Source organism: Mustela putorius, unplaced genomic scaffold (genome assembly GCF_011764305.1).
Source record: "Mustela putorius furo isolate JIRA1106 unplaced genomic scaffold, ASM1176430v1.1 tig00000129_pilon_pilon_pilon, whole genome shotgun sequence".
Classification (NCBI taxonomy): domain Eukaryota; kingdom Metazoa; phylum Chordata; class Mammalia; order Carnivora; family Mustelidae; genus Mustela; species Mustela putorius.
Genome location: NW_025421290.1, coordinates 50,273,130 through 50,298,805, shown reverse-complemented (window position 1 = coordinate 50,298,805; position 25,676 = coordinate 50,273,130). Strand labels below are relative to the sequence as shown.

Here is a 25,676-nt window from a genome sequence, read left to right as displayed (position 1 = left end):
CCCCTCCAGTGTGTGAAGACACGGCGAGAAGGCGCCGGCTGGGACACAGCCCTCCCCCAGCCATGCCGGTGCCCTCGTATCTCCAGCCTCCGTGACTGAGCAGCGAGCCCCTGCTGATTCTGGGAGTCTCAGTCTGTGACTCCCTTAGAGCCACTTGAACGGACGAAGATGAGGGAGAAATAAAATGCCAGCTCCTTCAAGTCGCTTACCCCCACTACCTCTGTAGAAGCAGCCAGCGGATCCCCTGCCAAGGGGAAGGCTGGCAAGTGTGCGCGTGGGTGGCGGTGATGGTGGCGGGGATAGCATGGGTGCATTCGGCCTCCGGGAGCCAGTCGATCACGAAGTGACAGTTTTAGCCTGTTACGCAGTGATACAGGCTGAACTGCCAAAGACACAGCTACAAGAGCTGGAGGTAGCTACCATGCGAAGAGGTTGGAGGAAATGACGTAATAGTTACGTGGTGTGATGGAAGCGTTAGCTGACACATCGGTGGAGATCCTGGTGCCATATGAACAGCAGATCAAGAGATGAGGAAGGGGAGGGGCTGCTCTCTTTTAAAACATAAGTCTCAGAGAACTGGCCCGTTAAACTATATGCACATATAATTATGCTTAAAAACAAAGGGCACAGGGGCGCTGGGTGGCTCAGTCGGTTGGGGATCTGCCTTCGGCTTGGGTCATGATCCTGAGGTCCTGGGATTGAGTCCCACGTCCCACTTCCCCCTCTCTCTGTCTGTCTCTCATGAATAAATAAATAGAATTTAAACAACAACAAATGGCAGAAAAGCAAGCAAGATATGAAGCAAATGAAAAAACCCAAGGCAGTTCTCTCTAGGAAAAATGAAAGCTTCTGGAAGTCAGAGTCATCCCAGCACACCAGCAGACTCAGCAATGAGCCGTATTTATAGTTCGCGTGAGCATTAAATCCTGACCTAATGCCCCCTGTGATACAGAGACACCCGCAGGTGGAGCGGGGAGGTGTGCGAGCCATGTCCCGTGTCCCACGAAGCCATCGAACACGAATAAGTCAAGACAGCTTTGAGAGAGACATAACTTGGACACATGGAGGTAAATCACCAAAAGGAGAAAGTGCTCACCTTGGCCTAGGGGTGGAGGGCTGAAGTCGGGCCGGCTGTGCTTGGCAGCACTTCTGGTAGCTTTGGGCATTTCACAAGACATAGTTATTATCCTCTAGCTGGAAACAGACATTACTCTTTAACATGTAGGCCTCAGAGGACATTAAAGACCGGCTCCCCGCAGGCTCTCTTCCGGTTCAGCTCTCCCCACTCCCGTGACCCCTGGGGAGGCCAAGGTGGATGAGCCTGGCGGGGCAGCTGCAGGGCCCAGCGCTTTCCGGAGAACACACAAATAGAGGGCTTTCTTTCATTGCACTTAGGAATGACAGTAGTTGAACAGGGACCTGGTGCCAGGACAGATGACAAATGCTGGAAACTGGAGTCCACACCAGTCACCCCGTGGGAGTCGCTTGGGTGGTATGTGTCCCCGGGTCTGTGACCTGATGCCTCTTCACTCCTGCCCCTAATTTGAGTATCTCAAATTATAAGAACTATGTATGGGGCACCCGGTGGCTGTCGGTTAAGAGTTTGCTTTCAGCTCAGGTCATGATCCCAGGGTCCCGGGATTGAGTCCCTCATCGGGCTCCCTGCTCAGCAGGAAGCCTGCTTCTGCCTCTGCCTCTCCCCCTGCTTGTGCTCTCTCTCCCTGTGACAAGTAGAGAAACAGAACCTTTAAAAAAATATATACATATATATATTGTATATATACATGCCTCTGCATTGTATATATACATTGAATATATTGTGTATATATATATACAATATTTATTGTATATATATATATATACATTGTATATATTGTATATATACATGCCTCGTGTATATATACATGCCTATATATATTGTATATATACAAGCCTCTGCCTTTGGCTCAGGTCATGATCTCAGGGTCCTGGGATCGAGCCCCACATCTGGCTCTGCTCAGCGGGGAGCCTGCTTCCTCCTCTCTCTCTGCCTGCCTCTCTGCCTACTTGTGATCTCTGTCTGTCAAATAAATAAATAAAATCTTTATTAAAAAAAAAGGAAGTTTTCTTCATTTGCCACGTATGGAATAAGGTGTGTCTGCTCGCGCAGCACTGCAGGGTAGAAGCTATGTTATAAATCTGTCTAGGGACCCTGTAAATGCTGCCCTGGCTGGTACAGCACAGGTGTCCAGCACAGAGGCATCTCCGTCAGTCCAGGCAGCTGCTGTCCCTCCACGGGCACAGGTCACATTCACGGGCGCACAGCCAGCGCCTCCTGCTTCGTGGGACAAGGAGATTTTACTCCACCATCTGTTTGTAACAGCACACCCACCGTGGTGACATTAAGCTGTATTGGGGGGTTTGGGAATGTCCTGTAAATAGAAAACAAACTTGTATTTGACAGGGCCTGGGTCCAGACCCCGGAGTGGGGGTCCAGACCTGACTTGGTTTGTTGCGTGACTCGCCTGATGAGGGTCGTGAACAATTCCCAGTCAGGAGGCTCTGTCCTCACTCCAGGATCCCAGGACGCGACTCACTCTAGGCTCCTGAGAAGTGTCCCTGAGTCCACAGCGGGTACCACCGCCTCCTCCTGGGAGCCTGACACTCGTGGGGCACCGCGGCTGGCTCTCTGCTATAGCCACTAGGTCCTAGGACACTGCCCTTCTGTTCTGTGGATCCAGCTTTGAGACCAAGCGAGAGGACAGGAAAATGCCCGAGACTAGAGCCTGCACCTCCACAGCAGGCCCCAGAAAGAGCGCAGCATGAGGGGGTGCAGCTGTGATCCCAGCACTGCCCCTGCAAGTGCGGGCAGAGGACGCCTGTGCTGTCTTGAAGAGGGACAGAGGGCCTTCCCTGTCCTTCCTTCCCCATGACAAAGCCAAGGGGGACGGTCAACAAAGAGCCGTGGCCAGGTGGCAGCAGGGGAGACATTCGAGGACCGGGGCTGAGCTTGGCACCTCGCTGCGGACACCACGGGTCCCGCTTCCTGCACCCATGACACGCGAGCAGAAACGACTTTCTTTCCCCTCCCAGTGCTGCCCAGAATGGCCCCTTGGTTATGTAGTTCCTAAACCCAGACATGGTAGAAAAGCAGCAGATCGCCCAGGAGGGAAGGGGACACCATTCTGGGGGGGGGGGGGGGCAGGGCTGGCGAGGAAGGAGGCGGTGGCTTTACCAGTGGCAGTCGTCAGAGGCCTCCAGGGACTCGCTCCTCAGAGGAACCCAGGCCGGTAGACACAGAAGAAGGGAGACAGTCAAGTAGAAAGACATTATCTTTATAAATAAGACTTTCATCTGCATCCGTATTCACCATAGAAAAATATACATTACTTCAAGTAGACCTTCTCCAGCTAAAATACCCACACGTCCAGACCGCGGTCCGACTTCACTGTGTGGCTTCTGCCTCTGTGCCTTCTGGGGGGGCCCCTTCCCGGGGGCCCGTGTGCAGGGCAGGCCCATCCGCACCAGCCACCAGGACGAGGTCCTCCTCCCCAGACACTAGGGAACCCGGATGGGACAAGATCAGCCCATCAGAGCTCTGAATAAATAGCGGTTCTTGTCCCTGAGACAACAACTCATGGCACCCGTGGGTAATTTCAAAAGCCACAGCTTCACCCACAGCAATAAAACTCTCCAGTACTCCCTGCTCAGCACAGGCCTCGGGCCCACAGGGGAAGGGGTGTGAATCCCCTGCCTGACTTCCCTGACCCCCGTCAGAGGACGGTGACCCCGCCTGGCCCAGCCCCCGCTCCCGCACAGTCCTGTGGGCACAGTCAGCCGGCACCGTGTCCACAGACAGAACCTTCGCCGGTGGAGGGCCTGTGTCTTCCATAAGCAGGACGTGGCTAGGGCTGGACCGCTGGCCTCTTTGGGGGGAGTCCTGCATCTCGAGGCTTCCAGACCCAGAAGGCGGCAGGGAGTCTGCTCCTCCAGTGGACGTCAAGGTGCTGCAGAGAGCCCGGGGCCTGAGGCTGTCCCCCACCTTCCAGGCTAGAGAGTGTTCCGGAACATTCTCCTCAGAGAATGCTGCCACCTGTCCCTGCGTCTGAGTCCTGGGCTCTTCTAACGGAGGACAAAGACTCGGCCCGCCGACGTGCTGATACGAGAGAACAGGAGCTGTGGACCCACTGTTGGCCTCTAAGTCAGTAAGGGCTTTGAGCTGCTGGTCTGCAGGCAACACGCTTCTGTCACTCTTGGAAACCAGCGTCGTGTGGCTTTCTGCTGAGTCGTAAGAGCCGCTTCCACTTACGTGAGGGGCACAACCTAAACAGTTCAGAAAAACAGGTAAGCATACGTGTACTGTGGCACGGCCTGTTCACTGCACTCTCTGTCCCAAACAGGCTAATCCAAATGAATTTTCTGGCAAAACAAATAGAAACCTAGACTCTCCTTGTCCTCGGTACTGGTAGCTTCCAAGTATGGAGGAGGCTGCAAGAGGCGACACGGATTCGTTAGGTGAGGGGGGCCGGGTACCAAACAGGGGCCAGGGGTGTCCCTGCTCCCCCAGAACCCATCTGCCCTCCCCTTCCGCAGAATTCAGTAGGGAGTTCTAAAACGGAGGATGCCTCTTGGCGCTGGAGACCTTAGCATCAAGCAGGGTATCAGGCGACTTGGAAAATGGCACAGTTACTCTCGGGGCCGTGTGTCCAATGTCTAGTTGACAGGTTGGCTGGAGCAGGATAAAAACCAGAGTGGGTCTTGTTTCCCACGTTAAATCCCAACTGCCCTTGGAGCCCAGCCTCAGAGAGCCAAGCCACACGCGAGCTGTGTCCCCGCGACCCTCCGAGAGCGATCTGCTCACCAGCACTTGGGACTCTTCATTTAGGTAAGAGATCCGAGGAAGCCTCCCAGACCTCAAGACCCACGGGGAACCCGAGGGGATGACAGAACACGGGCAGGCTGGGACAAAACTTGAGAAACCAGGCTCTCTTAGGTCAGAACCCAGGGCCACGAACGCTTTACCCTCGCTGGAGGCCGGGGCGCAGGCGGGGGGCTTCTGCGGGCCTCCGCGGTCGGCAGGAGGCTCTGGGCTGGCTGGGGCCGGGGCTGGGGCTTCTCTTCTGGTCCTCTTCGCCCAGGCCAGTCCCTCCTCTGCAGTCTGGGAAGGGGAGAGGCAACCAGCTCAGATGAGGAAGAAGCAAGCAAGCTCGCGCTTCTCCTTTCTGGAGCCTAGCGCCAGCGGCGGAAGTCAAAGCACAGGGGGCTCGGCGGGTCACCCAGCGCCCCCGCCATGCGTGCCCACCTCGTGTCCCCGCTTCTGCTGGTGGCCGTCCTCCGCTTCGGCCAGGCCCGGCTCCCCGCACTGCACGTGTGCCTCCTGTTTCCTCAGGAACTCAGTGAGTCCCAAAGACTCGGCCACCTGAGGCGGAAGGACACACGTCAACCCGAGGTACAGGACCGAGTGGGCCGGGGAGGCCCCACCAGGCGGCGAGCCCCTAAACACTGATGGACACAAAGGTGCATGTGGGGTTTGACGGAACAGCTGGGGAGAAGGTGGGTCCTTACCAGCACTGGAAGGTTCTGTGCTCGCCCAGCGCAGAAGCAGACACTGAGAAATTTTTTTAAAAATTCACTCTGCTCTCTTCAGCGTCAGTCAGACATGAGTTCTCGCCCCTGACTCCTCTCCTGTTCCGAATGCTCATGGCTACCTTCCTACCCATTCCAGAACAAGGCCTCCTCTTCCAGGCAGTGCCAAGGATGAGGGTGTGGGGGCCCTGGGGGCCGAGCTGGGCCCCGGCTTCCCTGCTCCCAGCCAAGGGGACCTTCCTGATCCTGTCAGGGGGACTGCAGCTGCCCGGGGGAGTCTGTGAAGATCCGATAAAGGAGACAAGTGACAACTGTCACTGATGCACGGATGCAGGACGGGAACACCGCGGAGCAGGAGGGGCAGGGGCAGGGAAGGAGCGACAGCAGATCAGAGTCTGGGGAGAAAACTGCCCCTCAAGTTCAGTGCCTCCCAACCAGCCTGTGTCCCAACCTGCCACTGTCTGTGCTCCCAGGAGGCTGTGGCTCAGCCTGAGCTGCCTGCAAAGCTGGGTCCCCAGGGGCATGCACAGCAGCGCATGTCCAGTCCGCCCTGTGGCAGGATGACACACCTGTTGAGCTCATAGTTTAAGAAGCATGTAAGTTGAGGGGCACCTGGGTGGTGCAGTGAGCTGAGCGTCCAATGCTTGATTTTGGCTCAGGTCATGATCTCTGGGTCACGGGATCGAGCCCCGAGCTGGGCTGCACAGAGTCTGCTTGGGATTCTCTCTCCTTTCCCCCTTCCCCATCCCCTACCCTAAACATTCTAAAATGTTTAAAAACAAAAACTAAAAAAGCCCACATATGTGATTCCTGCCCACCAAGGCATCTGTATGAGACTTAGAAAAAACCCATTACGGGCGCCTGGATGGCTCAGTCGGTGAAGCGTCTGCCTTCAGTTCAGGTCATGATCTCGGGGTCCTGGGACTGAGCCCCAAGTTGGACTCCTTGCTCAGTGGGGAATCTGCTTCTCCCTCCCTCCTCAAATAAATAAATCTTTTAAAAAAAATTTAAAAAAGCATTATATTTCTATAATAAGTAGTTCAAGAAGACAAAATAAAAAAAAATTATTAGGTAATGTTAAATATTGAATTTGTATAAAACTAATAACCAAAACAGCCCCCAAACCAAAACCCAAAAAAACCATGGGCCGTGTTCAGCACGCTTCAAGACAGCTCGCTCTGGAACTAACATACTCTCTGGGACACTAATGCCAGGAGCGGGTGGGGACCCGTCACCAGGCCAATGGACCCGCCAACAGAGCTCAGGGCAACACGGCCCAAGTATTCCTTATGGCTGTGAACGAGGACAGCGGCTGCTCCCCTGGACCTCAAACTTGCTAGTCGGCTTCTTCTTTCCAGCTGCCTCTTGGCTCAAGCACAAGACCCTGAGGACAAAGCATCCCGTGAGGGGAACCGAAACTACCCCTTTAAGCGACAAGGACGGCCGGAGCCAGGAAGACCCCTCCTGACCGGCCCACGACAGCGACACCAGACCTTCGCTGCCCCCTGCACGCGCCACCCTCTTCGGCCCACATTCTCCTTAGACAGACCTGGGAGGATCTTCAGGGCTTGGGAGACTCTGAGACACTAGTCCGTGGTCATCCTGGTGTCACTCACTGACACGAAGTCCTTTCTTGTGTGCCCACCACTCGCCTCTCTGCCTGTGGATTTTGTCTGCGGCGAGCGGCCGAGCCCGGTGGGCTGGGACCCCGCGCGCCGGCTACAGCTGTGTGCGCAAGTTCCTGAGTAAACAGCCACGGCATTGCTCAGCGCTCCGCCTCAAGGTGGGGGCGAGGGGGCCCGCCCGGCGGGGACCCCCAAATGACCAGACCACACAGGGCATGTGGTGCCCAGCAAAGGTTTCATCCAAAACAAGTAAAACCACAGCCGTTCTAAACGTATTTTTATCCAGAACCCAACAGAGCCAGAGGCTGCGCTGCATGACGACAAGGACAGAGAAAGGAGGCTTCTGTCAGAGCCACCACAGTCCGTGTCTGTGACCCGGTCACCTCCCCAGCCCACGGTGAGCGGAAGCCACACGCCTACCGACCACACTGTCCCCGACATCAGCAGTGGGAGGGAAGACAATGGGGCTGTCCAGTTGCCGTCAGCTTCTCCGCATTCCTGAGTTTCCCCAGACAAGCGCCATTTGCTTTTATAGTTAAGAAATGTTACATGATGGGAGAGAGCTGAAAAGAAGTTGGTTCTGTCCCTACTGAAAACATGCTCCTCTGGGGCGCCTGGCCGGCTCTGTCGGTGGAACGTGCGATGTCTGATCTCAAGGTTGTGAGTTCGAGCCCCATGGTGGGTGTCGAGATTACTTGAAATAATAACTAAAAACAAAACCATTCTTTTCTTCAAATGGATATCCCTCTTTTGGCAAATGTAAAAGCAAAACTTCCTCCTCTGTGAGCCTGTTACCTTACTGTTGCTTATTTCCAGAGGCTCCCGGGAACACAGACCAGCACCACTGAGGTAGTCTTGACACATCTTCTTAACCATTTTATGCAACTCTTCAAATTCCTTATACACAGCTGGGAACAAAGGTTTTGCTAGATGACCTGTTTCAACCTTGGTGAAGATAAAGATGATAAGAAAGGTTTAAACCAGAGGCGACAAAACGGCCAGAACAGAAAGCTGCTTCAAGGAGGGAAGGAGACAAGCTCCTCAGGCTGTCACTGGCCTGTCTTCTCCTCCACTTCCCAGTGACAGCCCCTGTGTGCCCAGCACTGTGCTCAGTGGGGACTCCAGGACAGGCCAGAGAGCAAACCACCGCCTGGGTGATGGCCCCAGAGGACGGTGGGCCAGAGCTCCAGAGGAGGCATGGCCAGGGATCACCAAGGGACTAGAAAGGTCCTGGGGACAGGCGGGAGGAGCACCAGGTCCTCAGTCCTCAGGCAGCTCTGCTGGGCCTCCTGCATTGTCAGAACAGGCTCCCCAGGGAGGAGAGCCTCGTGGACCAGGCGGGTGAGGGCAAGGGAGAAAGGTGACAAGGGCCCTGGGCTGGACACAGTTTGCCACCACCGGTTTCTGGCCTCGCACACCAAGTTAAAACAGGCAGGGGAGGCACGGCCCCAGGCAGGTGTCTGCCGGAAGTGGGGGGGGGGGGCAGCGGGCGGCAGCGGGCAGTTGCTCCGGCCCTGTCCTGGGGAACGGAAAGGATCCCAAATGGTCTGGCTTTTTCTAAAATAAATGTGACGGATGTCTTTCTAAAGAACTTCAAATCACCCTTCATCGTTTGGAATTGCCGAGCGACTCACCTTCATCAGCAGAAACTCGTACACGCTCACGGCCTGGGCCAGCTGAGGCAGCGCCAACTCTACCAGCGCGTCCCGGTCACACTGGTGCAGAAACTACCGGAAGGAAGCATTTGACAGCTCTGAATGTCCCAGTGGCCGACAAGCCGGTGCAACAAAGAACAGAAGAGATGTAAAGTTTCCCCAAATCTCAGCGATGAAGCAACTCTTACCCGTAAGTGTTCCGTGTGCTGAGGATCTCACTTGTTTGCCCCCAAACAAGGCTATGACCCCCTCTGCGGTGCACGTCCGACACCCCGTGACTCCCCAGGCACAGTGAGTGCCAGGCCCTGCGTCAGGAAGGGTGCTCCCTACTCTCCCGGGACACTCCAGAGCAAGCAAGTCCCGGGCAGCCTGCGGTCTGGAGACCACCGCCAAGGAACAGGCCACGGGGGAAGAGGAGGACCCAGCTGAACGCAGGGGTGGCGGGGAGGGGGGAAGCCGGAAGGGCAAGGTCCTCAAGATAGGGGAGGAGCCAGGGAAGGGGGAAGGGGAGTCGGGAATGAGTCCGGGTTCCCAGCTGGAGCCCAGGCCGACCCTGGACAAGGTGGGGGTGGGAAGTGGAAGGTGAAGCGGTGGACAGACGCCCCGGCGGCGCCGTCTGAAATCAGAGCTCGGGGGCTCAGGAGACGTGAACGGGGCGAAGCGGCAGGACGTGGGTGTCCGCAGGGGGCCGAGGGCACCCAGGGGAACAGTGGCGTGGGAGAGAAGGGAGCAATCGCAGAGACCGGAGCCGTGAAGGGGCTCGGGAGCTCGCGAACCCGTCGGCTTCCTCATCTGTTAAGCAGAGAGTGAAGGAGGGAAACCAGGGGCGGGCCGGGGCCGGGCGGCTGCGCTGGACTGCACGGGGCGCTCAGCAGATGGGAATTTGGATGTCAAGGGATGAATCAAGTCAAGGACTACCTTACCTCCTACTCCCAAGTATTAGTCGCCCAGGATTAATTCACCAGCCCAATGAGAGAAAAGCAAATTCACCAGGGCTTAGGTTTCCCGCTAGAGCATGCAAGCTCATGATGATTTCTAAGAAACCCGCTTCCTCTCTGAAAGCCTCTCGCTTCCCCTTGTGGGTGAGTGTGGAGGCCCCGGTTCCGACGGGCACCCTGACCCCGTGTCTCACTAACCCGCCACCTCGCGCTGCCTGCTACCCTTCACTTCTTTCCTTTTTTCAATTTAAATTCAGGTAATTCACACGTTTAAATTCATCTATCAACAGATATTTTTAAAACCTGAAGATCAGCTGTGTGTCCCTTCTTTTCCTTAAGATACTCACCTGGCCATTACCGGCAGCTAAACACATCCTAGCCAAAGGTGATCTGGCTCCGTTTAGGGTTCCACTTTTCTAAATCAACCCCATTACATTCACTAAGTCTACTCTCAAGGGCCTGGGATAGAGAGTCCAGGGTTGAGAACCTGAAACATATTTATGCCTTAAAACTCTTCGCAGTAAAACAGAAACCATTTCTGTTGTTTTCTAAATGCTTCTATGAAAAGGTTATGATCATTCCAAAACTTGCAAAGGCGAGCAGCTCTTGCTATCCCCAAAGCCCTCTGGTCATTTCAGACGGGGAAGCTCAGAGTCGCTTCAGGTAATACTGTCCCTGAGCTCATGCACCTCCATCCAACTACGTTTCAGGTGACTGATTAGTTGATCTGCGTATTTCACTTCTAATTCAGAACCCTAATAGTGAATTGTCATACACTAGGCCAAAGACACGGGTTTCAAGAATAGGGTCTTGGAGCCACGCACCTCCTTGAGCCCAGCTCGGGCTCTTGAAGCGCTCTGTACCCCTGCTGCACGGGCACCCCTGGCTGGGTGAGCTGCTCTGCTTCGCCCGACGACGGCTGTGCTGGCCTCCGTCAGGGCCACGGACAAGTCACTTCTGGGGTCTAGGTGTCTCTCGGATCCCAAAAGGGCTGAGTAACTTCCGTTTTCTGGTTCAGACACCAAGGCCTCTTCAACTTCTAGAGACTGGCTATTCTAGATAGCATTGTGCACCCAAAACAAAAACAAAATAAAGTTTTATACACCATAATGATGACCTTAGGGCAAAAAAAAGTCAAGTCAAAAGCAAGGAGCTTGCTGAATTAGGTCTTCTTTGCATCATCAAGATGCGTTAACTATAATCAACGCATCTTAAACTTTCCCCACAAAGTCCCCCTTTAAGACACCCAGTGAGTTTGAGTGAGCTGACAAACCATAACCCTGGGTGTTCCCCAAAATGAAATAAGGAACTTCTGTGACAGCACTGTCATCTTATAAATTAAACTGAAATTTGGTCATTCATAATTACCCATGACTTTATTTTTTTTTTAATTTTTAAAAAAATTTATTTATTTGACAGACGGAGGTCACAAGTAGGCAGAGAAGCAGGCGGGGGGTGGAGCAAGCTCCCCACTGAGCAGAGAACCTGATGCGGGGCTCTATCCCAGGACCCCGGGAATCATGACCTGAGCCGAAAGCAGAGGTTTAACCAACTTAGCCACTCAGGCACCCCTACCCATGACTTTAAAAAGTCACCTCTTGGGGCGCCTGGGTGGCTTGGTAAGTTAAAGCCTCTGCCTTCGGCTCAGGTCATGATCCCAGAGTCCTGGGATCGAGCTCCGCATCGGGCTCTCTGCTCGGCGGAGAGCCTGCTTCCTCCTCTCTCTCTGCCTGCCTCTCTGCCTGCTTGTGATCTCTGTCTGTCAAATAAATAAATAAACAAAATCTTAAAAAAAAAAAAAAAATCACCTCTTATTGGATATTTTTCAAACACCATAAATTTCATACCTTAAAAATATATAGTTCAGCCTTTTGTACACTGAGAAGGACGTGTAGGCGTCACCAAAACATGTATGTCTCCCCCAGCCTCTGCTCCACAAGGACCCCTGTACCCACTGGCATCATTCATTCTTCCCTGTCCCCAGGCCCCAAGAGCCATGAAGCTACTGTGTTCGTGGCTTTTGAAGAGTCCCCGGGCCTGACACTGTCTAGCTACTTCCTCACTCCGTGCCCACTCCCCTCTGAAAACCGGAGTAATCCCTCCCAGGACTGATGGGATGATAAATCAATACAAGGAACACACTTCACGTGGCAGCTAGCATCAAGTGTGTCCTCTTAACTCTTAAAGAATTTTCCCTCTAAATCTTCATCACAGTGGCACTCCGGGATGGATGCCAGGTCTGTCTATGCTTTTAGTTGCCAGAGTCTGCTCCGGGGAGAGGACAGGACAGACACAGGCCTGCACATCCCTCCCCACTCCAGCAGCCCCAGGCACTCCTCACAGGCGATCTGGACAGCCGCCCCGTCCAGGGCCAAGTGCCTGTATTCAGGAAGTCAAGCAACTACAGGTTCCTTCTGCTGTGGTGTAGGATTTCATTATCTTTTTAAAAAGACTTTTATGTATTTATTGGAGAGAGAGAGAGAGTGCAGGCAGGGGAAGGAGCAGAGAGAGAGAGACAAGCAGACTCCCTGCTGAGTGCAGAGCCTGTAAGTCTAATTCCCACCTGGCAGGGTCCTGGAAGATTGAAAACACTCCTGCCCAAAGGGGACGTGCAACCAAGAGTACTGTGACTGAAGCGAATGCGACGGGGGAGGTAGTACTTTTGAATCCTAGCACAGGGTCGTCCCGTGGTTCCAGCGCTAGAACCCAGGAAGGATGTGCTGGGCCCACACAACACCTGCTCCGGCCCCAAGGAGCTGATCTGTAAGCCAGAGCCCCTGCCAGCCTCACCCCTCCCTCAGGGACCCTGTCCCACAGCAGGGCCTGAGGCGCCCAGTGCAGACAGGCACTCTCTTTCAACATCAAGTCACTAAAATCACAAACTCCCACTGAGCAACCACCAATGCTGGTTTCTCGAACATTTTAGGATCTCCAAATACAATCACCCAGCCGCAAGCACAGCCAGAAACGACAGCCACTGCCAGTCAAACAGAAAGGAAGAAGGAAGGTTCTAGCAACAGGGGGGAGGGTGACCTCTTGCACACGGCAGAGGAACACACACCACACATTTAGGAATGTGAAACAGCTGTCAGTAAATTGGGACGTGGTGACACACACTCAGGGTGACTGCTGTCTGCCTTGTCTGACCGTGAGTGTCCGAAGGGACACCTGCGGAAGCAGCATGTTCCTGCTGACCCTCCAGGAAGCGCCCCTGTGGGCTGTTGCCCCCCAACTCAGACCCTTCCCAAGGCCTGCTTTTGGGTCAGCATCAGCCCAGAGGGCTCTGCGATTAGTTCTACCCCCAGATCTAAGGAACTAGCTGCTCTGTTCCCATGGAACACGCTCAGCAAACTCTGCGCCACATGCCACACACAGGACACCCATCTCTTGGCTTGTCGGTGGCAGTGGGGACAAGGGCAGGGGACTGTCAGATGCCCTGCTCTGGGGATCTTGGTTCTACCTGAGCCTTCCCCCGAAACCCCATCAGATACCACAGAGGTAAACTTCGGGATTGGCAGGAAGGCCACTGTCAGCAGACAGACATCACCTGCGGGCCAGCCCCTGGCGACTGGGCCCCTTCCTCGCTTCGAAGGGCTGGTGTGGACAGCTCCGGTGACGTCAGGCCAGCGGTCCTGCCTCGAGTCACGCTCCCATTGGCTTTTTCAGACATCAACACCTCAGGCTCCAACCGGCCGTGGCTTGGGTTCAGTTTAAGATGCCGGGCCAGGCCCCCCTTTCCGATGTAGGACTTCTCACACGTCTGACACTTGAAAGTCTTGGGCCTCAGGGAGCAGCCGGACAAGTCGAAGAGCACCTGCTTTTCCCTCTGCTCGTCGTCGTCTTCCACACTCAGTTCGGAATAGTCGTCAGAATCGGACGGGTGCCCGTCGGCCAAATCCTCCGTTTTTATGAATTTATAATCTTTAGCTTTATACTTGGGAGGTCGAGATATCCGCCCAGAACGTGTTTTCACTTTTAAGGACTTTTTGAGTTTCTCGGTGTGTTTTGTGTGCAAGCCGGAAAGAAAGAAATTCGCTGGGCTGGGGGACACAGACGCGAGCGCCGGTGTGTCAGGGGCCAGCGAAGGGGCCGGTGTGGCACCCCGTCCATTGGCAGCCAGGGGCTGGAGGGCCGGCAGGGGCCCCTGCACCAACAGCTGAACGGGAAGTGAGCTGCTCAGGAAGCGCGGCCGGGGCCCGGTGCTCAGGAGGGGCTGCGGCCGGAGCCCCAGCACCCTGGAAGTCCTGGCGGGCAGCTGGCTCAGGGCTGGCTTGGGCTGGATGGTGGCCAGTGGGGGCACTGGCCTTTCCTGATCTTTCATTTCTGCAGATGTGACCTTGACACAAATGGCTTCCAGTTGCTTGAATACAGAAGGAGAAAAAAGCATTATGCTTATCAACATTTCTACAAATCTGCTCTCATCTTAAATGTATTATTGAAATTGTTTCTAAAAATTATAAATTTTTATATTTATATTTATATTGTTATATTGTTATAAAATCTTTTTAATGTACCCATACTGTTTACCATGGTTTTTCTCAAGCTTTCTGGACAGGCCAGTGATAAGCTTTACACATGTGCACACGGAAACATACGCAAACATAAATTAAAATTCACAAAACTATTTACCATTTGTACATAAATGCCTTCTGATAGTATCTATTCCACATCATTTTTTAAAAAATACTAATCATAATCCACTAAATTGACTTCATGACCCAATAAGAAATATCCTTTTTTATGGTTTTATCACATTGGTGTTGACTTGGAATTCCTAGTACTCTAAACTGAACTCAATTCAATACATAGGCTCACTTTCTTGAAAAGTTAATGAAATTCTAGAAACAAAAAAAAGCTAAAAAGCAACGAAACACAGGTTCCTACTACCTGCCTCAAGGCATGGGGCATCACCCTTACGGGGAAGCTCTCTGCTTTCTCCTAATCTGCGTGGTCTCTTCCTTTTTCACCCTAGCCTGAAAGTTTACTGATCGTTCTCATGGATTTTTTTTTTAAAGATTTATCTATTTGAGAAAGAGAGGGAGAGAATGAGCATGCGCAGTGGGGAGGGGCAGAGGGAAAATCTCAGGCAGGCTCCCGGCTGAGCACGGAGCTCGGTCCCAGGACCCCGAGATCATGACCTGAGCTGAAACCAAGAGTCAGACTCAACTGACTGAGCCACCCAGGTGCCCCTCTCATGCATTTTTTATTATATATATAGATACCCCTAAAAGTATGCAGTTCAGTTTTGACATGTTTTTAAACTTCATATAAGTGAGTATCCTCTCCTGCAAATTGGTGGGGCTTTTTCAGGTTTTTCACTCCCTGATCCGGCGTATGAAATTCACCCTCATCGAGGTGTGTAGCTCTCCTGCTGATGGACAAGTGTCTCCAACCTCGTGCTCTTGCGCTGTGCTCAGAACCTTCATGGATGTGTGTGCATACGCGTGAGTTTCTCCAGGACACACACCTAGGAGTGGGGTGCTTACCTTCAACAACTTCTTAACATCTAACAAAATCTTAGGGGGCGCCTAGGTGGCTTTGTTGGTTGAGCATCTGACACGATTTCAGCACTGGTTGTGATCTCAGGGTTGTGGGATTGAGCCCCACACTGGGTTCCACGCTCAGCAGAGAGTCTGTTTCAGTCTCTCTCCCTTTCCCTCTGCCCCTCTTCCCACTTGTGTGCTCCCTCTCTCTAAAATGAATACATAGGGGCGCCTGGGTGGCTCAGTGGGTTAAAGCCTCTGCCTTTGGCTCAGGTCATGATTCCAGGGTCCTGGGATCAAGCCCCGCATCCGGCTCTCTGCTTGGGAGGGAGCCTGCTTCCCTTCCTCTCTCTCTGCCTGCCTCTCTGCCTACTTGTGATCTCTGTCAAATAAATAAATAAAATCTTTAAAAAAAATAATAAAATGAGGGGCGCCTGGGTGGCTCAGTGGTTAAGCCGCTGCCTTCGGCTCAGGTCATGATCTCAGGGTCCTGGGATCGAGTCCCGCATCGGGCTCTCTGCTCAGCAGGGAGCCTGCTTCCTCCTCTCTCTCTCTCTCTGCCTGCCTCTCTGCCTACTTGTGATTTCTCTCTGTCAAATGAATAAATAAAATCTTTAAAAAAAAATAATAAAATGAATAAATAAACCTTAAAATAATGTTTTTTAATGCGCATGCTTTTTTGATGTAGCAACTCCATCCACTTCTGGGAGGCCATCAAGAAAACAGGTAGAAAGCATAGGTGCAAATAGGTCTTGGGGGTTCAAGACAGCACAGTCTGCAGAAGCAAAGCACCCACCAAAGGGGAGGGCTGCCATCAATGATGTCCCACGAATCATCCCTGAGCAATGACCACGTGCCGGGGACAATCGTACAGGTGCTAGAGATTAAGGGTCATGGACTCAGGGAAGAGGCAGCAAAATGGACAAGGCTCAGGGCCTCACAGTGAAGAAATAATCAGCATCTCTGTCCGACCTCATGATCCAGAGCTGGCCTCCCCAACCCTGGCACAATGGCCACTCCGGACCATTCATTCTGTGCTGTGGTGGCCGTCCTGGGCATGGCAGAAAGCTGACAGCATCCGTCTCTACACACCAGACGCCAGCAGCAGCCCCCAGCTTGGGACAAAGATGTCTCCAGGCACTGCCAAACACCTCCATAGGGCAAAATCGCCCCCTGGTCGAGAACCCCTGATTTGGGGCCACCAACAGGCTCTGTCTGGATCACCCCTACACCACGTGGAGGGGCAATGAAAATGACACCTCCCACTGAAATCAAGCTGGAGTCCATCTGTCTGTCTCTACGTGCTACTCGACCACAAACAGCAGAGATGACTCAGTGTACCAGTTTATGAGGCCGTGTACAGGGCTGGTGCCAGGGGCCCATGAGGACCAACCCTGGGGTACCTGTGGATCAAATGACAATGATCTTTTAACGATCATACTTGTTTCACATTACTAGCACTTAGAATGTCTAACCTCTGGAGATATCACCAGATAATATCAATATACACACACACACTCCCCAAATCCTACTATTTGGGGATAAGCCTTTGCCTTCGGCTCAGGTCATGATCCCAGGGTCCTGAGATGGAGCCCCACATCAAGCTCTCTGCTCAGCAGGGAGCCTGCTTCCTCCTCTCTCTGCCTATGTATGATCACTCTCTGTCAAATAAATAAAATCTTCAAAACAACAACAACAACAAAAAAAAAACAGGCAAAACTGGTCTAATTTTTAAATTTGTTTCAGACTAGTTTACCTGATGGGTATTATACTCGATACTTTGTTACGTATGTATGTCACTTAGCAAACGTCTACTATGTGTCATAAGCCAATGTGGGTGAGGCGCAGGAAGACTCAGGTGAAGGGGATTAAGAGGTATACACTAGCAGTTATAAAATAAGTAAGTCCGGGCACCTGGGGGCTCAGGCATTAAGTGTCTGCCTTGAGCTCAGGTCCTGATCCTGGGGTCCTGGGATCAAGCCCCACATCGGGCTCCCTGCTTGGCAGGAAGCCTACTTCTTTCTTTCCCACTCCCCCTGCTTCTGTTCCCTCTCTTGCTGTGTCTCTGTCAAATAAATACAAATATTTAAAAAAAAAAAAAGGCATGAGTGTGCAAAGTACAGCATAGGGAATACAGTCAGTAACACTGTGACACGCTGTATGGTGACAGACAGTGACCCCACTTGCTGTGGTCGGGCCTGAATAACGGACAAACTAGTGGAATGGCCACGTTGTCCACTTGAAACTATTTTAACACTGTATGTCAACTATAGTTCAATTAAAAAAAAAAAAACACAAAAAACAGAAGCCAAGTCCTAGCCTCATCCTTAAGGACGTGGGCAGCTTCCCCCACCAGGCCCGTCACCCTTGGACCTGCTGAATCAGGACCTCCTACCCCGAAATCTGTGCTTTTCAAAAGCTCCCTTGATGATTCAGAAGGCTGACTAGGCTCCCTGAGGACACAATGACATCACCGAGCGACAAGTGCAGTTGGGAGAGGCGGCCCTGTGGGTGGGGTGGGGGAGGGCCTGGCTTCCCCGGGGAGGGGACCTAAGAAGGCCAAGAGAATTTCAGCCAGGTAGAAGGCTAGACTTTCGGGGCGCCTGGGTGGCTCCGTGGGTTAAGCCGCTGCCTTCGGCTCAGGTCGTGATCCCAGGGTCCTAGGATCGAGTCCTGCATGGGGCTCTCTGAGAGCCTGCTTTCCTTTCTTTCTCTCTCTCTCTCTGCCTGCCTCTCTGCCTACTTGGGATTTCTCTCTGTCAAATAAATAGATAAAATATTTTTTTAAAAAAAGGGTAGACTTTCTACCTTTCTAAGGAAAATGTGTGAATGCACAGGCACATGGAAAAGGGCGGGGCACGTTGGAAGGAACCGGAAATGTTTCTGTGGCACAGGAACAGGGAGGATGCGGAGGGACGTGAGACAGAATCTGGCCCATGGGAGTGCGGGCATTTGGTCTAAGCCTTCGGATCCACACCCACCCCACCCCCAACACACACACACACAGAGAACCACAGGCCTGGGTTTTCTAAATGCATGTTCCGCCCCACCCCCACCACTGCCTGTCCTCCTCCGTATTTCAGCTGGGACTCACCCTTCTGGACAAAGTCATTTCAGATCCCCTCAGCCAGAAATGACTTCTCTCTCTCTTCAGGCCATCTCTTTAGACCAGTCCTTCATCTCTAGTTTCCTGACCTTGCTTAGAAGTTGCCTGAGTCATGTTTTACCTTGATGATTAGATCAAAACCTCCTTAGATGCACGGTACACACCTGCTTTGCTTTTCTGGCCTCCCAAGGAAGAGCGGGGACTCAAAGGGTATCTCAGGTGACCAGACAGCAAAATTACGCTGTTGCGAAGCCAGGGAGAATTTAAGCCATCCCAATGAGATCAGCTACGGAATACCAGCATGCTGCTGCATTCTGCTTAGGTTTTGTGGAAACTGTCATTTTTGGACTCTTAAGTTGCCAGACCAAACCCAAAAAGCCGGGGTCACACTCAACAGGTGGAGAGCAGCCACACTTTAGGAGACCTGGGCAAAGTCACTCAACCTCCCTGTAAAACGCTGATACAAACACGTTCATGAGCCTGCTGAGACATGGACTGGCACGGTGCCACGCATGGGGCAGAGGCTCTGCAAACAGCAGCCGCTGTCACCCTCCTGACTCCAGACTTGCTGTGCGCCCCCTATGCATGAGACCTTTGTTTCTTCAGCAGAGTGTGAGCTATGAGGCTTGTCCAATAACCCGTCCCTCCTGCAAATAAAGGAAGCAAAGCCCAGAGAGGTTGGGTTACTCAAGGTCACACCACTAGGAAATCGTTCGGACAGAATCATAGCTGTCTTCTCCAACTTTAGCAAGACAGCGTCCCAGTTTTGATCACCAAGTGGGTACAACTCTAAGCAGCCAAAATCACTCCGTGGAAAAAACAATAAAATAACAATGAAGACTGTTCATAACAACAATGACAACAAGGAACACTGTCGATTCTATTCTCCATCTTTTTCTTCCAGTGGAAGCAGCTTCTCTCCAGCAACTTGGGGGTGAGACTTGCCAGTGTCATTTGCAACCTCAGCTCTGAAAGGGGATGTGGCTTTACAGAGGATGTGAAGGACCTCTGGCTTCAGGAGCTACACGGGACCCTCTGGGCTTGGAAGACCATGCCCTAGTTCCAACTTCCCTAGTAGCCAAGAGCTGTGTGACCCACGAAATAATTAACACCGAGAAATGTTTTGTAGTATAGGGAGTGCTTTCAATGTGTTTCCTTCATTAAGTCTATGTCGGGCCCTGTGCTGGGCACTGCCTCTCGGGCTGGTAAGTCCTGCACCAGAGGACTTAGGACTAAGAGAGTGTGCTTAACTCTGTCCCAGGCCCCTGCGTTGGCGCGGGCCACACCTTCCACCGGAAAAGCTCCGCAGGCTGGTTCGTTTCAGGGCATTCAGGTCTCAGCGGCCGTGTAGGGCCTAAGGACTCCTCCCTCTAAAGCAGCCCCTGGTCACTCCCAGAACGTTGCTTGTGTCCTTCAAGGGCCGTGTTCAAGGCTGCACCTGCTGCACCTAGGGCAGTGCTGGGACACAGCGAGTGCTCAGCAAACGCGGGATGCATGACAAAGGCCCGAGAGAGGCGCCGGGGAGCACCGAGGCGCCCCGAGCAGCGCTGCGAAGCGGGAGGGGTCCCAGGCAGGGGCGCGCGGGAGGAGTTGGTGACAGGTCGGGGCGGACGCGGCCTCTCCTGCCGGCCGGCTCAGGGCCGACGAGGGGACGCGGGCCCGGGTCCGCCGCGAGGCCTCGGCCCCCTCCGGGCCTCAGTTTCCCCATGTCCCTCCCGGCGCCTCACCTGGGGCGGCAGCAGGCGCGGCGGGCGGGCGGGCTCGGCGCCGGGGACCCGCTGCAAGGCGGCCTGCTGCGCCGCGTCCCGCAGCCGCCGCGCCGCGTCCTGCAGCACGAAGGGCGGCGGCGGAGGCTCGGCGGGCGGCTGCGCCTTCGTCACCTGCTCCAGGACCTGCCGCAGCTGCTCGGGGCCCAGCGGGGCCACGCGAGCGGCGGTGCCGCCCTGGCCGGGGGGAGCCCGGCCGCCGCCGCCGCCGCCGCCATCCTCGCTGCCGTCCTCAGCCTCGGGCTCCGCGTCCGCCATGGCAGCTGACACTGGGACTCGAACCCGCGCCGCCGAGCGACGGCGGCTCCAATGTGCGTCACCTGGGAAAGGGTGGGTGGGGACTACGAGTGCCCCGCAGGCCAAGACACCTCGGAAGGCGACCGCACCTGGGCGAGAACGTCGGTGGGCGGGGACCTGAGCTGGCCTCGCCCCCTCGCCTCTATGCCGAAGACTTTTCCTCTCCTTAGTCCCAAATGTATTTAAATTTCAGATATCGCTCTTCCAGGAGCTGCCCAGGGGCTCCCAGGATTAGGTCTTTGGAGTTGCAGAGGCCCTTTAGTCTAGCATCACACTAGCCAAAAGTTCTCAAGGTCATGTGCCTTAGAACCACCGGAAGACCCGGTCTGGTCCCACCTTAAGACCTTCTGATTAACAGATCTGTCAGGGACCCTAAGTGTGTTTTGTTTGTTTGTTTCTTTCTTTTTTAATAATTAGGGCTTTTTGTTTTTGTTTTTAAGTAGGCTCCTTGTCCAATGTGGCACTTGAACTCAGGACTCTGAGATCAAGAGTCACACGCTCCACCAATTGGTCAGGTGCCCCCAAAGTGTGCATCTTTTAAGGGGGGTAGGGGCAGATGGAGAGGGAGAGAGAGAATCCTAAGTGGGCTCAATCCCACCACCCAGATCAGGGCCTGAGCAGAAATCAAATCTGATGCCCAAGAGGCTGAGCCACCCAGATTCTCCCCCTGCCCCCGCAAACTGTGCATTTTTTTTTTTTAAAGATTTTATTTATTTATTTGACAGGCAGAGATCACAAGTAGGCAGAGAGGCAGGCAGAGAGAGAGGAAGAAGCAGGCTCCCCGCCGAGCAGAGAGCCCGACGCGGGGCTCGATCCCAGGACCCCGGGATCACGACCCGAGCCAAAGGCAGCGGCTTTAACCCACTGAGCCACCCAGGCGCCCCAAACTGTGCATTTTTAACCAGTGCACCCAACTCCAAATTATTCCCAGGTCCACCTACTCATCCAGACTGGACGCACCTTAAGGGCCAAGATGATATTTTACTCAGTGCTCAACACAGGCCCCAACCCAGAGCCCAAGATTAGGGAATAAGTGATGCATGGGTAAATAGGTAGGAAGTGGGGGAGGGAGGGAGTGGGGAGGGAGGAAAGGAAAGGGAGGTCCCCACCCTCTCCACATATCAGCCCCCTCCATCCCTGCTCCATCACTTCCTCTTCAGCCAGCCTTTCCCAGTCTCCCCCTCCTCTTTACTCTCCTGGCTCTGTGTGTTCTTCCCACCAAGCCTTGCAGCTGCCGGTGTGTGCTCCTTTCTCGGCTCCCCTCCCCAGGAAGGGCCATAGGGTGACAAACAGTAAGCACTTGCTGGGTGACTCAGGTTCCCTGCCTTCAGGGTGTCCTGCCTTTTGTATATAGTCTAGGCAGGAAGAGGAGAAGGAAACTGGCATGTACAGTAGAATATTGTGAGTTTCCTGATGCCCAAAAAAGGGGGAGACTGGGAACCCAGGCTGATGTCCGAGAAGCTTCTGGTAGACCTGATCATTTTTCTCTCCACAGGGCCATCATCATCATCATAATCAATAATCATGTTGCATTCACTAAGCTCCGTGCAGTGTTCTAATTTAATTCATTAATGGCTTCATGAAGGTGGCCAGAGGCGAGATTCGATTTGTGGAATTTGTTTCAATTCCTCAATTCATTCATTCATTCTTTCCTTCAACTTTGAAAGAAAGACTTTCTCATTTTCTCATCCTCAGGTATCGGAAGGGTCCCCTCTGGCCCCTAAGCCAAGAACTGCCCTTCTTGTTGGGAGCAGAGTACCCCATTTCACCATGTTTTTGAGCCTGTCCAGGGATGAAGGGGGACTTTTCCTCTATGCAATTAGGGTCAGTCTTTAGGTGCCTGTAAATTAAAGTGACAAAAAGGCGGATTAACAAGAGAAAAGACAAAATTTAATTGTGCATTTTTATTCATATACCTATGAAATTCACAGAAAAATGTAACTCAAAGCGCAGGTAGAACACGGGACCTATAGACTATCTTAATAGGGAAAGAGAAGCAGGGAAGGGCATTTATGGGAAAACGGGTACCTTTTAGGAAAGATAAATGGACCCTTACCAGGGCAGATAGGAGATATGAGTTTTGTGACAATGCCTGTGTAGGTGTGATGGCAACATCTCTCCAGTGACAAGAGTCCATCCTTCCTGATTGCTCCCAGGGAAGAGGACTTCATGACAATTGAATTCTTTTGAATTCTTTGGGAAGGATCTACTTTAAGACAGATAAGACTTTTCAGAAATTCAGATGGCCTCTGCTCAAAATAATTTTTATTCCGGACCCCTTCAGGTCTGGCACATATTTCTGGAGCGTGACATCCAAAGTGTCAGCACTGGTCAGCAGCCCCTAGTTCTCCTTCTAACTAACCTTTGGTAGGAACAAGGGTCCCATCACTGGCATTCAGTGCTCACTTTTGACGCGCTCTGAGCACTTGCCAAGGGTCTGTGGCCCTGAGCTATTACTGAATTCCATCAGAGCTTCCCACAAATTTGAGAAAAGAATGAAAGATTTGATAGACGTCCTTCCTGGATATTTTTCAAACATGGCTAGAACTCCTGCCAGACTCTGATATAAAATGGCATTAACCCTAAAATAACTGGCTTTTGTGTTAAACTAAGCATGTCTGACCACACCTGGAGACTTGAATCGCCAGACAGAAATTCATCCGCCGCCTTCTGGTTGCAAACTGCAGAACTAAGAGGAATAAAAGTGAAGCCTAAGACATCTCTGAAAAGCAAGAAAGCAGCAAGAGAAGGTTTCCAGATGCTTCCACAAGCAGAAGACCTCCCTAAAAACATGGCAGTCACTGGTGGGTCACTGCTCCGGGGTGGTGGGGATCTGTATCTCTCTTCCACGGTTCTGCTTCCCAGCTGGAGTCAGGAAGGGCAGGCAGTAAGCATTTGTCCAATTGATCCCAGGCCTGGACTTTCAAGTCCAAGAACACCGGGAGCGCGGGAGCCTGCACCGAGGGCCCGCAGAAGCTCTGCGCGAGGAAGCAACTGGGGCGCGGGGGCCATCCGAGAGCATCCTAATAACAACAACAGCAACAACAACAAAATGCAACGGCAGCGGCAGGTGTGCACAGCCTGCGGGGAGTTGGAGGGATGGACACGCGCGGGATCCTGCCCTTCCTCCCTGCGGGCTGCCGGCGCCAACTTCGCGGCTGGGTCCGGAACGATTCCGCGACTCTCTCCCGTCTGCGGCTCACAGCCCTCGAAAAGCGTATTTAAAGGGATTTAAAAAAAAAAAAAAAAAAAAAAAAAGGTAAAATGAATTGAGAAATGGGAGCACGGGTTAAAACAAAAAAAGAAAGGAAAAAGCAGAAAAGAGCAGTTCCCATGGCCCGTACGGGGATCGAACCCGCGACCTTGGCGTTATTAGCACCACGCTCTAACCAACTGAGCTAACCGGCCACTCGGAGTCGGGGCGCAGCTGCTCGGCCTATGAGGTCTGTACGCCTGCGCGGTCCGGCACCGGCTAAGGACTTCCGGTCCTGCGAGGGCCGCCGTCATCCCCATTGGCCAGAAGAAAACACCGCGGCTCTTTAAGGAGGGGGAGGGGCTTCTCCCGAAGAACCGGGCTCTCGCCGGGGAGGCGAACGACACCCGACGCCCTCGGGCCTCGGCTGGGGAACAGCGTTTCGAGCGCCGCGACTCTGTGTCCCCGAGACTTTCCAGCGTGGAAACCTCGTGGGCCGAGAGCTCCCGGTGCGGTCGGTAACGCTCAGAAACGGCAGAAAGCCCGCTGGGGACCGGAGAGCCACCGGCCTCCCACCGCCCCGAGAGCGCGGCGCGCCGGGGCCCCGGCGTCCTTCCCGACGCGCTGGCCGCCGCGCGCAGGGGCCGCAGGAACACCGATCCGGCGTTCGGGCCAGCCTCGCTCCCGGGGATGGAGCTTCTCCTCTCCTGCACCCACCGTCCCATGGCCACCCTCCCGAAGCGACCGCAAGTGTCGTCTTCAGTGGCTCCTCAGTGTTTCCTTCGCGGCGGGAGCCACTGCCCCTCGCCCCCTCTTTTTTAACGTCTGGAAAATGTCGTCACGTTGCCCTCTCGTTAAGTAGCACTGGAGTAAATCCTAAAACAGCGGCCGGGGGGGCCACTGACAGTACCCACTCCAAAGGGATGGGGTCTGGGAAAAAAAGTTAGAAATATAAGGAGTTACAAATACACTGGGAGTTTAAAAAGGGGGGGGGGAGGGGTTAAAAAGGAGCTAAAAATAACCGGGAAGACAAAACTCTATTCCCTCAACCACATGTCCCAGAGGCCCCTTGGTCCCCGAGGCTCGGATGTCCCGTGCTGCGGTGGCAAATGCCCCAAGAGAAGGGAGCCTCATGCAGCTTTCACACTCTCCATCCCTGCGGTCTGACCGCCCCAAACCGGGCAGGTGTCACCCCTGTCCCTTGTTGCAAACAGCAGAGCCCCGTCAGGCGGGTCTTAGCAGAACAGGTCTTCCTGGAAAGAGGTTAGGCAGCTCGCCCTGCCCCCAGGAGGGCTGCTGAGCCGGATTTAGTCCACACACACGCAGTTAGCAGTGCCCTGGCTTCAGGGAAGCAGCTGTGAGGAGAGCGGCCCTGAGCCCGGCTCGTGGAGCCCGCCGCTGAGCAAACCCAGCTGTTAACGTGAGCGGAGACACCCTGTTGTAAGCTGTCCCGGGGGCGACAGGTCCGGCAGGTGTTTGGAGACTGGGACACGGACTGTTGATCTTGAGGTCATGAGTTTGAGCTCCACGTGGCCGGGGAAGGGGGGGGGGGATTGTACTTAAAAAGTGGATGAATGAGCTAATGGCAAAATCACATTTTAGAACAAGTCAGACGCAGGCATTTCTCTGTTGGAGCCCTCCCCTTCTGGCCCAGCCCGGGGAAGGCTACCAGATTTGGCAAATAATTTATGTCCCGTGCGATATTTGGGACAAAACCAGTATTCGCTGTTTATCTGAAATTCATCTCTAACTGGGCACCCTGTACCCATCTGAACGACACCCATCTGAAAGCCACCCCCCATCCTTCCCCGCTGCCCCTGCCACAGCCCACCACCCTCCGTCCTGGACCTTGCTCGCCGGGCCCTGCCCCTGCCTTGGGGCCGCTGCACTTCCTCTCCCCCTTCCTGGACCTCCCTCCACCGGACACTGCCAAGGCGCGCTCCCTCCTGTCCTTACGTCGCTGCCTAAACGTCGCACGTCGGTGAGGCCTCCCTGACCACCACCTCCCCCGGCCCCCGCCGCCAGCACTCAGAAGCCTCGCTTTTCCT

General features: G+C 53.7%; 1 protein-coding gene and 1 non-coding gene across 6 annotated transcripts; both read right to left on the bottom strand.

Annotated features, from left to right (window-relative positions):
* Positions 1–3,298: 3,298 nt before the first annotated feature.
* On the bottom strand, positions 3,299–20,464 carry ZNF839 (zinc finger protein 839). Of its 5 annotated transcripts, XM_045073964.1 has the most exons (9): positions 20,100–20,232; positions 18,537–19,819; positions 13,331–14,143; positions 10,608–10,838; positions 8,825–8,917; positions 7,986–8,135; positions 5,282–5,398; positions 5,002–5,137; positions 3,299–4,302 (listed from the first exon to the last, which is right to left on the bottom strand). In XM_045073964.1, the coding sequence occupies exons 3-9, from the start codon at positions 14,102–14,104 to the stop codon at positions 3,425–3,427; spliced, it is 2,379 nt and encodes a 792-aa protein (XP_044929899.1). In that variant the 5' UTR covers positions 14,105–14,143; positions 18,537–19,819; positions 20,100–20,232; the 3' UTR covers positions 3,299–3,424. The 5 variants fall into 5 exon arrangements, 2 of the variants coding, with proteins under 2 accessions (XP_044929899.1, XP_044929894.1); XM_045073959.1 differs by lacking the exon at positions 18,537–19,819 and having other exon boundaries at positions 20,100–20,455; XR_006604900.1 differs by lacking the exons at positions 3,299–4,302; positions 5,002–5,137; positions 18,537–19,819 and having other exon boundaries at positions 7,115–8,135; positions 20,100–20,464.
* A 3,305-nt stretch (positions 20,465–23,769) lies between these two features.
* On the bottom strand, positions 23,770–23,843 carry TRNAI-AAU. Its single transcript has one exon. It is a non-coding gene; the product is annotated as a tRNA-Ile (tRNA).
* Between the last annotated feature and the right edge of the window lie 1,833 nt (positions 23,844–25,676).